Source organism: Callospermophilus lateralis, chromosome 5 (genome assembly GCF_048772815.1).
Source record: "Callospermophilus lateralis isolate mCalLat2 chromosome 5, mCalLat2.hap1, whole genome shotgun sequence".
NCBI lineage: Eukaryota > Metazoa > Chordata > Mammalia > Rodentia > Sciuridae > Callospermophilus > Callospermophilus lateralis.
The window spans coordinates 115,499,162-115,512,859 of record NC_135309.1 but is presented as its reverse complement, the minus strand read 5'-3'; the positions used below and the strand labels follow the sequence as shown (position 1 = coordinate 115,512,859).

Below are 13,698 nucleotides of genomic sequence, written 5' to 3'. Positions count from 1 at the left end.
ACTTACCTAGGCCATAAGCAACATAGCAAGACCTTGCCTCAAAATAAAAAATAAAAATGGCTGAGGATGTAGCTCAGTGTTTAAGTGCCCCTGGGTTTAATCCCTGGTACTAAAAAACGAAGAATAGACATTTAAAAGGAAAAAAAGAAATCAGTGACATTAGAGTAGATTTCATTAGTGTAGTAATTAATATCATTTAAGTTTTAAAATTTTTAGTTCTTTAAATTGCTGATGCAGTTTAACAGTTGTGAGTTAATTGTAGTATATTTGGATTATAAAAATAACTCTCTTCTAAGCCCCTGGTAAGATGCTTAATCAAAGTAATCCGTAACCTTTGTATCAGTAGTATTATGATACATATGTTGGATAGAACCACAGTTTGTGGATGAGAAAACCTTCCCCATTGCTATGCCCAAGTACCACTTTCTCCATGAAGCCCAAAAGATAAAGAAGACTTTAGTAGGGAAATAGGGATAAAACACTATTTTAAGTCACATAAATGGCTTTAACAAAAGGGTATGTGTGTCCAAGCTCAAAGTTTGCCAAGGTGATTATGACTAGTATGATTTGACTGAAATTGAAAGTAACCATAGGGGATATATGGGAGATATATATGAAAAAAAAATATTTCAAAGCCAGCTTAAGACAAGGACTTAAATACTTGAGAAAGAAAATTAGTGAATACTTTAGTGGGATTTAGGAATCTTTGAAGCTCAGGGGAGAACAGTCATAGGATTTAGCATATGTGTTACAAAATGAATGAAAGAAAGGTCAGACCAATGGCATATAGACCAAGTAAGTAGGAGGTTGTTGCAGGAGTGAAGCCACCATGGTCCAAACCAGATGGCTGTCACTGTTGACAGAAAGGAAGAGACTAAAGGAAAAAGGAAGGATATAGTAAGTAAGGAAGTGATACTAGAAGGTGGGTCTGATGATAGGCATTGTGGTGGATTTATCAGAAATAAAATAAAGGAATAAGGTGATTTTTTTGAGGAGGTAATGTGATCAATCTGACTTTAAATATGATAATTTTGATGGAGGTATTGATCTGGCAGTTAGAAATGTAACTTTAAGCTTGAAAAGAAATGTATTAAGAGAATCAGGCTGTCTTGATTTTGTATACTGGTTGCATTAAGATAGAGGACATTGAAATCCTCAGTGTGGATGAAATTCATAAGAAAGGAAGAGGGGAATGAGGGTTGTGACTGGACTACTGGGAAGCAGATAAGGTAAAAGAGTAAAGCTAGTGTAAACAGAAGGAATATCAAAGAGGTGGGAAGAAATCTAGCATGACACTGTCTGAGACAACAGAGAAACTGAAAGAAGTAAAGTGGTCAACAGGGTCACATTCTTCTGAAGGGCTGTTAAGTCTAAAGGTAAACCATTGGAATTAGTGATTAAGAGAACATAAGTTACTTCTGAGAGAGCAATTTAAGAAGTATATGAATTACTCGTAAGGCAACTAAAATGGATGAATAGTAAAGTGAAGATAATAAGAGCAGTTGAGAAATTTGTTGTAAAAATAATTTTCAGCTTAAGGGTATAAAAATATTGAAAAGAAATATTTTGACTGTTTGCATTTAAACTTTACCACAGGTATTCTTCCAAGTTCTGTTTTTAATTACTAGTTACTCCTCCACCTTTAATGTATTTTACTCTATAGCTAAATACCTTTTAGCATACACCCTGTGTTTTTGCACTTTTCTGTCTAGATTTAGGCATGCTGCTTGGATTCATTTTTACACTGACTTCACAAGGATAATTCCTTCCCATCTTTCAAGGTCCAGTTCAGAAGCCTTCTTTGTGAAGCCATTGCTTGTTTAACTTGCAGTAATCTTTCCTTCATTTAATTTAAAATTGCTTCAGCTATTTCTTTTTCATGGTAGTTAGCACTCTTTATCATGTACTGTTTTTTGTTATGTACGTGGTTTATGACCTTTGTTGGTATTAAAGTTTCTTTTGAAAGTTTACCCAGGTGTTTGTAGCATCATGAAAAAAAGTATAGACTTAGGATTCAGAGTGTTTAGAGTGTTATCTTCAGTTTTTAGCTCTCTTACTTACAGAGTATGTGACTTCAGTCAAGGTATTTATTTAATGCCCATAAATGTAAGCCTTCTTGTAAAATGCCTATATCACAGATTATCAAGAAGATTAAGTGGGAATTGAGAGCTTTAAAGAACAAATGAATTTAGGTTCTTTAACTTCAACTTGAGTTCTGTGCCTATACCCAGAATGGTACCATTTAAATATTAGAAATTTTTGACTGAATTAGTAATTTATTTGCCATCACTAAATATATAAAGGCTACTACAATTTTTAGGCTATTAGTACTTTGTTAGGATGATTTTTTTAAATGGAATTTTTTTCAATTAGGACAGGAGATATTATAGATTTATCAGATTTATATATAATATATTATGTTATAGAAATATACACATAACATAAAAAATATATATAATATAATGCAGAATTTCCTGGTGGTTAACAGTGATGTATATGAACAATATTAATATTCAAATGAATTCAATTAGAAACATACCTATTAAGAAAAAATTAATTAACTGAGAGTTAATAGCAATTTATTAAAGCCATTTCTTTTATCATTCAAGTAGAACTAGGCTTTGAGGGGGCCAAGAAGATGCTTTCTGAACTCTAAAGCAAGCCCTTGATGTGGTAGTACCATGCCATGTATTTCAAACTTATAATTTTCACACTCATTTTAACAAATTTAAATATATTCTAGTGCCAACTGATAGGATTATTCCAGAGGATATAACATTTGGCACCCTAAAATTAAACTCTGATCTAAAGAGTAGTTTAAAAAGTTATGCTTCATCCCAAGAATTATGGATTCCACAAGTATTAACAAATGGTGATGTTTGAATAGTCTGAAAGATTTTGATATCATTGCAAATCCTCAATCACTTGAAAAATTTAACACAATGAAACAAGTTTTAATAATATGTGTAGACTTACCCTTTCTTTCTCAATTTGTCTTTTTCGAGCCTTTATTCATCATTGTTCACTTTGTATTAGATTATATACTTCAATAGTATGTCTAGTATGACTATTTAAGGATAAAGTTTTAGAAGCAAGCATTATGCCTTCAGTGCCCTTTTAAAATTATGAACAGAGCTGAGATCCATATATAGTAAAGGTAGCAATTATGTGTAATAATAACATAATTAAGAAATATTCCTAAATAGCAAATAGACCATAATAGTAGTGTTATTATAAACATATGACCTAAATAATGATAGTTACATTTGTTGAACCTGTATTGTGCTTGATATTTTACATCTTTCCCCTGTTATATAGTTGAGGAACTGAATCTGAGAAGTTAAGTACTGTTCTCACATCATTCAACTAATAAGTAATGGAGTTAGCTTCTAAGTCAGGACTTTTTTGAATTCAAATTATCTCTTTTAATAATTGTGTTTTACAACCATGTCTCTACAATAATATCTTTCATGGTATACACTTTCTTTGCCTCATCATTTGAAATTATTCTCTTATCTGCTTCATTTTGCCTAGTAAAGTAGCATTTCCTCTTCAACTTGCAAAGTCACCTTAAAGTCTTGATGTCTTCAGAAACATCATCTGAATTACTGAATGACTTACCAGATTAAAAAATATGCAAACTAGCATAATAAATGGTAGGGAGATTCAGTGGATGGAGCAAATATGAGGTTCCTGTTCCCTATGTAGGTTCTATTCTATTCCATTAGAGCTCATGCTGACTAAAGAAGAGATTTCTAAAATTGTATTCATATAACTTCAAAAAAGAGGAAGTAAGTGCACTTGTCTGAGACATACATAAGGAGAGACTAAACTTGGCAAGAAGAATTGTTATACGTGAGTGAGATTGGAAAATATACTTCAACACTGATTCAGTGAAAGGGAAAGGAAACAGAGGTTTAAAATCTGTTCGTTAGAAGGATAGTGGTTCTATGATCAAATAGATTCATTTTAGAAGAAGGAATAGATTTGGGTAAGAAGGAAATAACTTAAGGTTTGAAAATAAAGTATTTGTAATTATGTCAAGACATCTGCATGTTGTCCATCTAGATCAGAGTGCTTGAACTGTAGCTAGTTGAAATTGAGATGTGCTATAAGTGTAACATAAACACCAGATTTTGAAGACAATGCTGTCACATTGATTTTTTTTTTTTTATTGGTTGCATGTCCAGGTAATATTTTTGAAATAATTTAAGCTTTTCTTTTTGCTTTATCAAAGTGTACTGCTTGGAAACTTCAAAATGCTTTATGTTTTACCATATGTTTTACCTTGACAACATTGCAAATCCTCAATCACTTGAAAAATTTAACACAATGAAACAAGTTTTAATAATATGTGTAGACTTAACCTTTCTTGAATAACACTCACCTACATAGATGTTTGTTACAAAATTTAGAAATACAGAATCAAAATTCAGGCAAAACCTCTAGGTTTGGGAACAACTTATATAGGAATGATGTTTGATGAATGCCGAGTACAGGGTATGGAGATGAAAAAAATGCCAATAATTGTAAGACAGGAGGAGAAAGAATAACCAGGAGAAGAATTGGAAAAACCAAGAGTCCAAAGTGATATAAAAGTCTCATTAGGATAGAATTTCAGGAAGGAAAGAGTATTTAATATCATTGAATGATTGACCAGCGAGGAAGAGAGAACTGTGAAAAGGCCATTGAATTTGGTTTATATAGGAACAGTTTCAGTAGAGTATTAAGAGGGATAGATTGCAAGAGATTATGAAGTAGACTGTGTATGCAAACTATTCTTTCAGAAATGGAGTCCATTTGTGGAGATGATAATCATTTGATTCAGGCAGAGTCCAGAGAAATTTGAGCATGTTTGTTTGCTGAATAAAAGGATCAGTGAAGTAGTAGTGCCTAAAATTGTAAAAGGGACACTATAAAGTCTGTAGTAAAGTGCTAAGCAATGGGTCCCAAATCTGAGTGCATAAGGGAATCATCAGTAAAAGTTGTCACAAGGGCAAATCCCCAGACAACATCTCAAATCTAAAGTTACCCTGTTCTTTGGAGGTTTGTCTCCTGGAACAGATCCCTTGAGGGAGAACAACATGAAACCATATTCACAGTTTCTTTTAGATGATTGTGATGTATCTGCAAAGGTCAAACAAGTCAAGAAAATTAAAGGAGCTGATGAGGAGGACATTAGTGAAATGAATGACCATACCATCCACAATAGGTACAAAGCCAATGAGGATTACAGTGAGGCTGATGGAGCATGAACAGTTAAGGAATTGGCTTTCATTTTATGAGTGAGTGTAAGTTCAGTAGTAATGAAAGACTAAAAAAGTAAAAAGGTAATGGATTTTGATCAGAGAGCATTGTTTCAGATTTCAGGGTCTTGAAGTCTAAGCAGACACAAAATGTGACTGTGTTTTTCTCATGTGGAAAACAGAAAGAACTGTTAGGCACATTATAAAGCTTATCAGTTTGGTAAATGTAATTAATATAGGATAGTGAATGGTAAAAAGATATATGAGATTTAGGATAGGTAGGAAGCACTAATGGTTGTATAAGTGTGGAATGATCTTTAAGATTCAATTAAACCTTGGCTTGGAGAGCATTGGAGAACATTTCCAAAGTGGGCTGACTGCTTGAGCTTACAAGCTTCTCTGAATATCCTTGATCCAGTCTAGTTTTTATTGACAATAGAGTGGATGCTTGACATTCAAAGATACAACACACATAACTTGACTATTCACAAGGGATCCTATGGGTTTATATTAGTCAGCTTTTTTTGTTACTATATAACAAAATATCTGAAGCAGACTTTTGTTTTAAAATGAGGTTTATTTTACATTCAATTTTAGCTGCTACAAGTATAAACAACATAGAAGTCTCTGGAATGGATTGCCACCTTAGTTGTGTCACCTCATAGCAGATGGCAATGGTGATGACACCTGAGAAAGATTATATCTTGAAATAGGAAGCCAGAGAGAGACTAGGGTACCACAGTACCTGCATTTGATCTAAAGACCTCCCACTAGGCACCATCTTTAAAGATTTTATCACCTCCCAATCCCCCACCACCACCAAATCTCCAACTCATGAATACAGGGGTGGCACACTTAAACTATATCCAAATTATAGCAAGGTTTATACATGAGTAGTTAATAATTTCCTCCAAGAAATGGATTTTGTTCTCATATATGTCATCAACACATGTCTCAGTTTGCCTTTAACACCTGAAAGCAGTACATTAATCATCAGAGTACTTTGGTACATGGTACATTTCACAAAAGAGGAATTATATGCCAAATTATGGTATTAAGTGAGTTACAAATTTGAGTTTGAATATGCAAATGAGTTTTTGAAGTTTTAAGCAGTGAACCTAGCATGTAATAATTGCTTAATAAATGATATTAGTGGTGCCAATTCAGGAATTCAAACAAATTTGAAGCCAAATTGTTTTGTATAAATACAGGTTTAGTGAATATACTTACATTAAAATTTTTGTTTTGACTTCGAATCACCATGAAATATTAACTGGAACTAGAATATTAAATCCTTGTGAATTAAGAAGGTATTGGGTCATTTATTACTTACCTTCTTGTGTTTGATATACTTGAAAAGAGAAATATTTTGTAGTAACTCAAAAAGGTTTTGGTGAAAAATTACAACTTTAAAAATATCATTTTAGTATGTTTCTGTACAACAAATTTATGTATATAGAAACAAAAAGAGTGAATTATATTATTCCCTTTTTCTTAGACTTAGTACACCTAAAAACCTATATTTCTGTTTTTGCTAAACAATTTTTTGTCATCATACTCACATATAACTGTTTTTGCTTTATAGTGAAGAGCTCAGAAAAGAAGCAAGACAATTAAAGCGAGAACTCTTAGCAGCAAAACAAAAAAAGGTAGAAAATGCATCAAAAACAGAGAAAAAAAATGAAGGTAAGGCCATTTATCAGGCTTATATTTTCTCTTGTAGCTCCTCCTCCCATTTTGCTTAACTTTTTCCTTCCTCTCTATTCTTCTGCCTTTCTCGTTTTCCTTCTTTCCTCCCTCCTTCTTGTGGTGGTGTTGTTTCCCAGATACATGCTTTGGACAGTTAGCTAATAAAATAAATTTCCACTGAGGACATTTTTCTGAGAAGTAAATTAAATGCAAACATGATATTAACTATTGCTCTTAAGTAGGCCTGATGAGAATTTGAGAGTACTTAAAATCAAGCAAAACTTCCTGTTGCTATAGCATGTAACTGGAGTAAAAATGCACAGAAATGGGATGCTCATTTATCACATACTTTAAAAAAATATATAGAAAAGTATTTGGGCCAATGTTTAGGACTTGTATAAACATTTGTGTGTTGGTTTGAATAATATTAAATATGTGTTACTGCTTTTTGTTTTTACTTTTTCCTCATGTGTTAAGACAGGAAATCTAAACTATTGATAAAAATGATCAAAACAACACTTGCTGTTTGTACAGATTGAATTTGTTCTGTGCTTCACTATGATTTTAATTAAACTAGAATAGCTTCCTAAAAAGCTATTTCCTTTCACTAAAAATCTTTAATTTACTTTAAACTGTTTTACAATAAAGTATGTAATGTTCATTTTCCAAAATTGCAGCTTCCAACACTCAAATCTGTTTTCTTCTTACAACAATAAATTACAATCGTAGATCATGATTGAAACTTTTATTCATTTGCCTCTAATAATGTATACTGTTTTGATGTGATAGATTTGCTTTGCATGTATTTCATCTGTATCCTCATACTGTTGGAAACCTTGAAGTCTTTTTATTATCTACTAGATTCTGTAGATAAATATAGTCTGTAGAGGCATATTAAAAATAGGATGAGGGCTAGAGATGTAACTCAGTGTAGAGCACTTGCCTAGTATGCACGAGGCCCTGGGGTTCAATCCCCAGCACCACTTAAAAAAAAAAAAAAAAATACAGCATCTAGCCCTAAAGCATACATACTCTGATATAGAATAGCAGGTAATATTTGGCCAATATATTCTTATTGTTTTAAATAGCACAAGCAATACCATAAAACTGTTTGAAGTGCATAGGGCTTAGATTATTTGTACCATATCCTAGTGACCATTATAATAAAAGCAGGTACTTTTTGACAAATTGAAAGACTCAAAATATGTATTTGTATTCAACATGTATATGTATTCAAATGAAACTAATTGCTAAAAAAATTAATTCTCCCATAATGGCACAAATTATAAATGAAATTTAAGAGAATGGGTAAATTTATTTATGACTAGTTATAAGCAAAATATAACCCAGGACAGAAGTAAACTGTATTGACAATATTAAGATTTATAAAAAATACACTGAGAATTATTTTATTTTTAATTTTATACATCATTTTCCCAGGGAATTGCTTCTTATAATTAAAAGCATATTAAACTCATGAAAGTAATTCCATTCAACTAGAAAGAACTTTTTTGGGGGGGTACTGGGGGTTAAACTCAGGGGCACTGGACTACTGAGCTAAACCCCCAGCCCTATTTTGTATTTTTATTTAGAGACAGGGTCTCACTGTGTTGCTTAGTGGCTCACCATTGCTGAGGCTGACTTTGAACTCACAATCCTCCTATCTCAGTCTCCCTAACCACTGGGAAGGTGTGTAATCTTTTTTTATGCCACGATTAGATAGGAATTTATATAAGTAATTATTTTTCTGAGTTTAATTCTTCTCGTATCATAGAGAAATACCTTAATTTGCCCTAATCTGGATGACAATTAAAATTACTTCTAAAAAAAGTAGGTCCATGCAATTGCTACCATTTTGTTTTTCTAGTCTTGGAACTAGCATATTATTTACTAATTTTTCTTATTTTTTAAAATAATTTTAGACTTATCCAGAAATTGCAAAAATAATTCTGAGTTTCCACATAACTTTAATGTTAAGATGATAACCAAAGTGCCTAGGTCAACATCAAATAATTAATGCTGGCACAATACTATTAGCTAACTATAGACCCTATTAGAATTTCACACCAATATTTTTTTGTGTGTTCTATGCTTTTGTCCAGAATTCCATATTGCATTTAGTGATCATTCTCTTTAGTGTTCGCAAATTTGGGACTCTTCCTCAGTCTTTTCTTATCTTTCATGACCTTGACACTTTGAAGACTCCTCATTAGATCTTTTGTAGAATGTTTCTCAATTTGAGTTTTGATGATTTTTTATGTTTGGATTCAGGTTATGCATTTTTAACAAAATTGCTACAAAAATGGTTTGCCTCATCAGTTCGTTTTTCAGTAATAACATGATGTCTACCATCTTATCACTGGTGACATTGCCTCGATCACTTGGTTAGTGATATCTGCTGAGTTGTTACTTTGTACAGTTACTCTTTCTATTTTTGAGATTTAGAAGAATGTGGGGGAAAAAACTTTTAGACTGTACAGTTATCCTCTCTTAAACTCTTCAAGCTATTCCTCATTAATTTTAGCATTTCTTGGTAGATGGTAGATCTTGTCTGCAGAAGATATTTATTGTGGTGTTCTAATGATGACATTTTATTTCCCTGATTCCTATTACTTTTACTACTTAGAATTTCATAATAAAACTCTCTTTTTCATTATTTACTTATTTCATATGGGTTTGTATTTTATTCTGTATATTCAAATTATGTTTAGATTTTTGCAATTTTGGCCATCGGTAGCTCTTCCAAGGTATCTTCTGTGTCTTTTCAGCTTTCCACATACTTTGAGCACTTCCTTACTTTCTAACACAGGCTTATCATGCATTCTCCCTTTTTCAGACCTACCATAAACTACTTCTCCAAGGAACTCTGGTTCCTCTTATTTGAGTATTGTGTTTAGAAAAGAAGAGCTGGGGGATTGGGGGCTGTAGCTCAGTGGTAGAGCGCCTCACTGGGTTTGATCCTCAGCACCACATAAAAATAAATTAAAATAAAGATATTGTGTTCATCTATAATAAAAGATATTTAAAAAAAGAAGAAGAAGAGCTGGAAAGTAAGTGGGCCATTCTATTTTGATTCTGGTGTTTTTAGAATATTATTAGAAGCCATATAGAACTTACTTATGATGCACATTATAGATTACCTTTTTCTTGAAATCATATTTCTTATAAACTTACTTTGATCTTTTAAAATTAGCAGGTATTGCTGCTATGATGATAGAAACTTGTTTATTATGAAAGATTTATGTATTTCAGTAAATACCATATTATATTGGAAAATCAAATGTTGCTATGCAGTTTCTAAGTCTAGTAACACTTCTCTCCCTGTGGTTACAAGTGATATACCATGAACCATCTCACAACATAACATTATAGAAATGAAGTAGAATTTTAAGCATCTTTTAATGTATGTCATAACTTAGCCTGTCTTCCCAGTCAGCAGATATTCCAAAGTTAGAATTACGTGAACTATGGGAACAGATCCAGAGGTTCTCATGTGCATATGTATAATAAGATTCTCACGTGAAAGAAGTTAGAAAATGTTTTTTGACCTTGGCTTTCTAACTTCTTGCATTGCTTGAGCTGAATACTCTCATGAACCCGTTCAGAAAAAGATTTCTTGATTGGGATATATGTCTACATATCTGACTTTTATAAACCATTTTAGTTTATTCCAAGACTAAATTATCTAAGTATTCTGGCAATTCTTTATGCTTTGGTCTTTTGAACATTTTCTGCTATATCTAGTAATTTAATTTTAACAATAAACTTAGAAACAGATAGTATATTTTAAATCCTTTTGGAGTAACAAATTAATATGTAATATAGACCTGACTTCTGTAAGAATTTCCACTTGATGTATGTGCTACCCCTGCTAATACAGAGAGACTAAAAATACATTTCTTTTGGTATTTTTGATAGTTATTCTGATAGTAATGTGAGGTGCTTATTTTATGTAGCACTAATGAAATATTATAGCTTCTCCAAAATTTAAGTAAGGAAGTATTAAAATTCTTTATAGTTACTGGCAGAAAAATTATTTAAGCCTTGATGACTCAGTTTTTGTATCATAAATGCAGAGATAAAATGTCTTAGAATGTACCCCTTAGGCTTCTTGTGGAAAGTAAAACAATGAGAAACTTTTTAATAAATTGATACTACTGTATAAAAATAATTTTAAATTTGTAAGAAGAAAAATATACCCATTTTGTTTCCTATCCAAATCCAAGAAATTGAAAATATTAATTTTCATGCTGTGTTAGTTGTAGTTACAGCCTGTAGTCAATATGGTCATATGTAAACCTAACATAATTAAAATCTCAAAATAAACTTTGTGTTTTTGTGTTTTTCAGAGTTACACTTCTATAATGACATTCTTTGTTAAAAGGAATGTATATGTATAAATTTATGTACATTCTTTAAGTAAAGCTCCCAGTCATATTATTTCCTGGGTTTTTTAATCCATCTGGCAAGTCTTAACACTTGCTGACTATTGCCACTTCATTTTAGAATAAAGTGTATTATACTTGGATTATAAGCACTTGGAATGAAATTTCTTATAAGAACAAAAAAGCCTTGTGTTCTAATGCCCATGCATTAAAATACCTAGTTTTGTCCTCTTGCCTGAATGGAGACCTCCCTTTGAGCCAGGTGGTCTGACAGATGTTATGCTTTCTTCAGGGATTCTCCCATCTTAGGAAATCACCTTTGATTAAGGGATTAATATTCCATTGGTTTTATAATCTCTACCCAGTTGCCCAGGCCAGATCCTTTGCCAGATTTGTAAAGACAATTAAGGACTTACATTCTAGTCATAGTTCTATTTTTAAGTCTATCCTGTCACTTTGGGGAAGCTACTGTAAAATCTGGACCCATCTGTTTTTCCATTTATCAATTTAAAATAAATAAGATCTATGATTCCTTGAGTCATAAGGATGTTTTCAGTTAATAGATATAAATATACTACAAAGGAAGATATGCATTATTTAAATGTAACCATAATTTTGCCATTTGTTTGCGTTCTACTTTTTAATGACTTCAAATATTATGTAAAGGAGTAAGTGAAAGAAATCAAATGTCAAGGAATAAATCATTAGTATACTCATATAATTAAAATTTTGAATTAGCATTAAAGTTGACTTTGTAAAATCCAAAACAGTTGACTTTCTAAGTTGAGTACAGAATCTTCAGTAGACTCTAAAACCCCAATTTAGATAAATAAGGAATGTGATATTTTACTTTAGATACCAGCAACGTCAAAGGAGATGTACTGCAGGACAATCCTATTTACAGCCTTGGAGTCTCTTTAGTAGCACTGTAAATCATCCCAGCCTCTGCATAGAATTGTTACGGGGAGGGTAATAAATTTCAAATAAGTTTGATAATTAAGAGGAGATAAAGTTGTTTTCCCATGTTGGCTCTGTCAAGTTTTTTAATAAACTATATAATCCTTTTCATTAAATTATTATCTCTTAAGTCCCTTCCAGGTTTTTTTATTATTATTATTATTATATCAAAACCTTTAACAATCTGAACATAGTAACAGAGAGAGATACAGGTTTGGACATATTCTCTAATCAGCTTTAGGGAGATAAGGTGTCAGATCCTCTTTTCAGAGTTCTAAGCAGACAATACCTGCTCTATGACTTGTGCCAAAAATTAGAGAAGGAAGAGCAATCTGAGCTTGTAAATCAAGAAAGAATTTTAAAGCCTCTTCATGAAATACATCCCTGAGGTGCTTAGTACTTCTCAAGTTGCACTGGGCCATTTCCAGTTTCTTCCATCTATCTTTTTAATACTGGATTAAATCAGACTAGGGCCTCTCAGGCTTGATAGGTTATGAAAGTATATAATTTTTGACTACTTTTCATCTATCTAAGATATAATGTTAAACTAGCTTAATCTTGGTTTTAATAAGAAACAGAAACCCTCTTGGAATATTGGCTCTGTGTTATGCCTAATACTACACAGAATTATTTTTAATTTTTAAGAAACAGCCTTTGAGTCGTCATTTTTTCTTGGAGGCCAAAAGTGTCAGACTTATTTTTCCTCATTGTCTACTCTTAATCCATGTGCTAATTTTAACTTATTTACATGAAAAAGTGAAAGTATATGTGTACTTGATCTATAGGAAGCCTTTCTGGTCATCTATCATCTTCATTTTCTCCTTACTTTGGGCATGGTGCTAACAAATGATTTTTTAGTGTTTTAAATTCAAGGAGATTAAAAAGCAATGAAAGTGAGGGCAAGTATACCCTAAAATGGTGAGTTTTATGGTATGTAAAAGGATTTCAATAACTTTTAGGAAGAATAAATTAGCAAAACAAAGCCAGAGCAGAAGTCAACCTGTGGATTTTTCTAGCCCAGTATTAACATTAAAAAAAAAAAAAAAAATTCTGTAGTCCAACAGAAAAGCATGGCTAACAATATTCATTCTAGTAGCAGAAAGAGGTAATAGGCAAGCATTATCATACTAAGTCAGGACACATAAGAAACTAGTGGTTGAATATTATGGCTATATCTACTATAGATATTTCTTTTCCTCTGTTGTTGCTGCTGCTGCTTTATTTTGGTATTTAGATTCTCTCAAGGGAGGACCTAATATCATTATTAAAGGTTTGATTATAACCAGTATTCCCATTTGGGAATGGAGTTGTTAACTTTTCCAGTCTGCTGTCAAGATCTTATTTTAAGTAAGATTTCTTTTATATTACATTTTCTGAGATTTTTGCCAGAAATTACATCAAACATATAAAGTAATTCATTT

The 13,698-nt window shown here is 32.0% G+C and overlaps 1 protein-coding gene across 1 annotated transcript in view; it reads left to right on the top strand.

The window, feature by feature from the left end:
• The window catches only part of Cwc27 (CWC27 spliceosome associated cyclophilin), a 218,236-nt gene that overhangs the window by 107,989 nt on the left and 96,549 nt on the right, over window positions 1-13,698 (top strand). Inside the window, exon 11 of the mRNA XM_076856115.1 lies at window positions 6,832-6,932. Within this exon, the coding sequence (XP_076712230.1) occupies window positions 6,832-6,932 (101 nt within the window). The remainder of the gene's footprint in view (window positions 1-6,831; window positions 6,933-13,698) is intronic.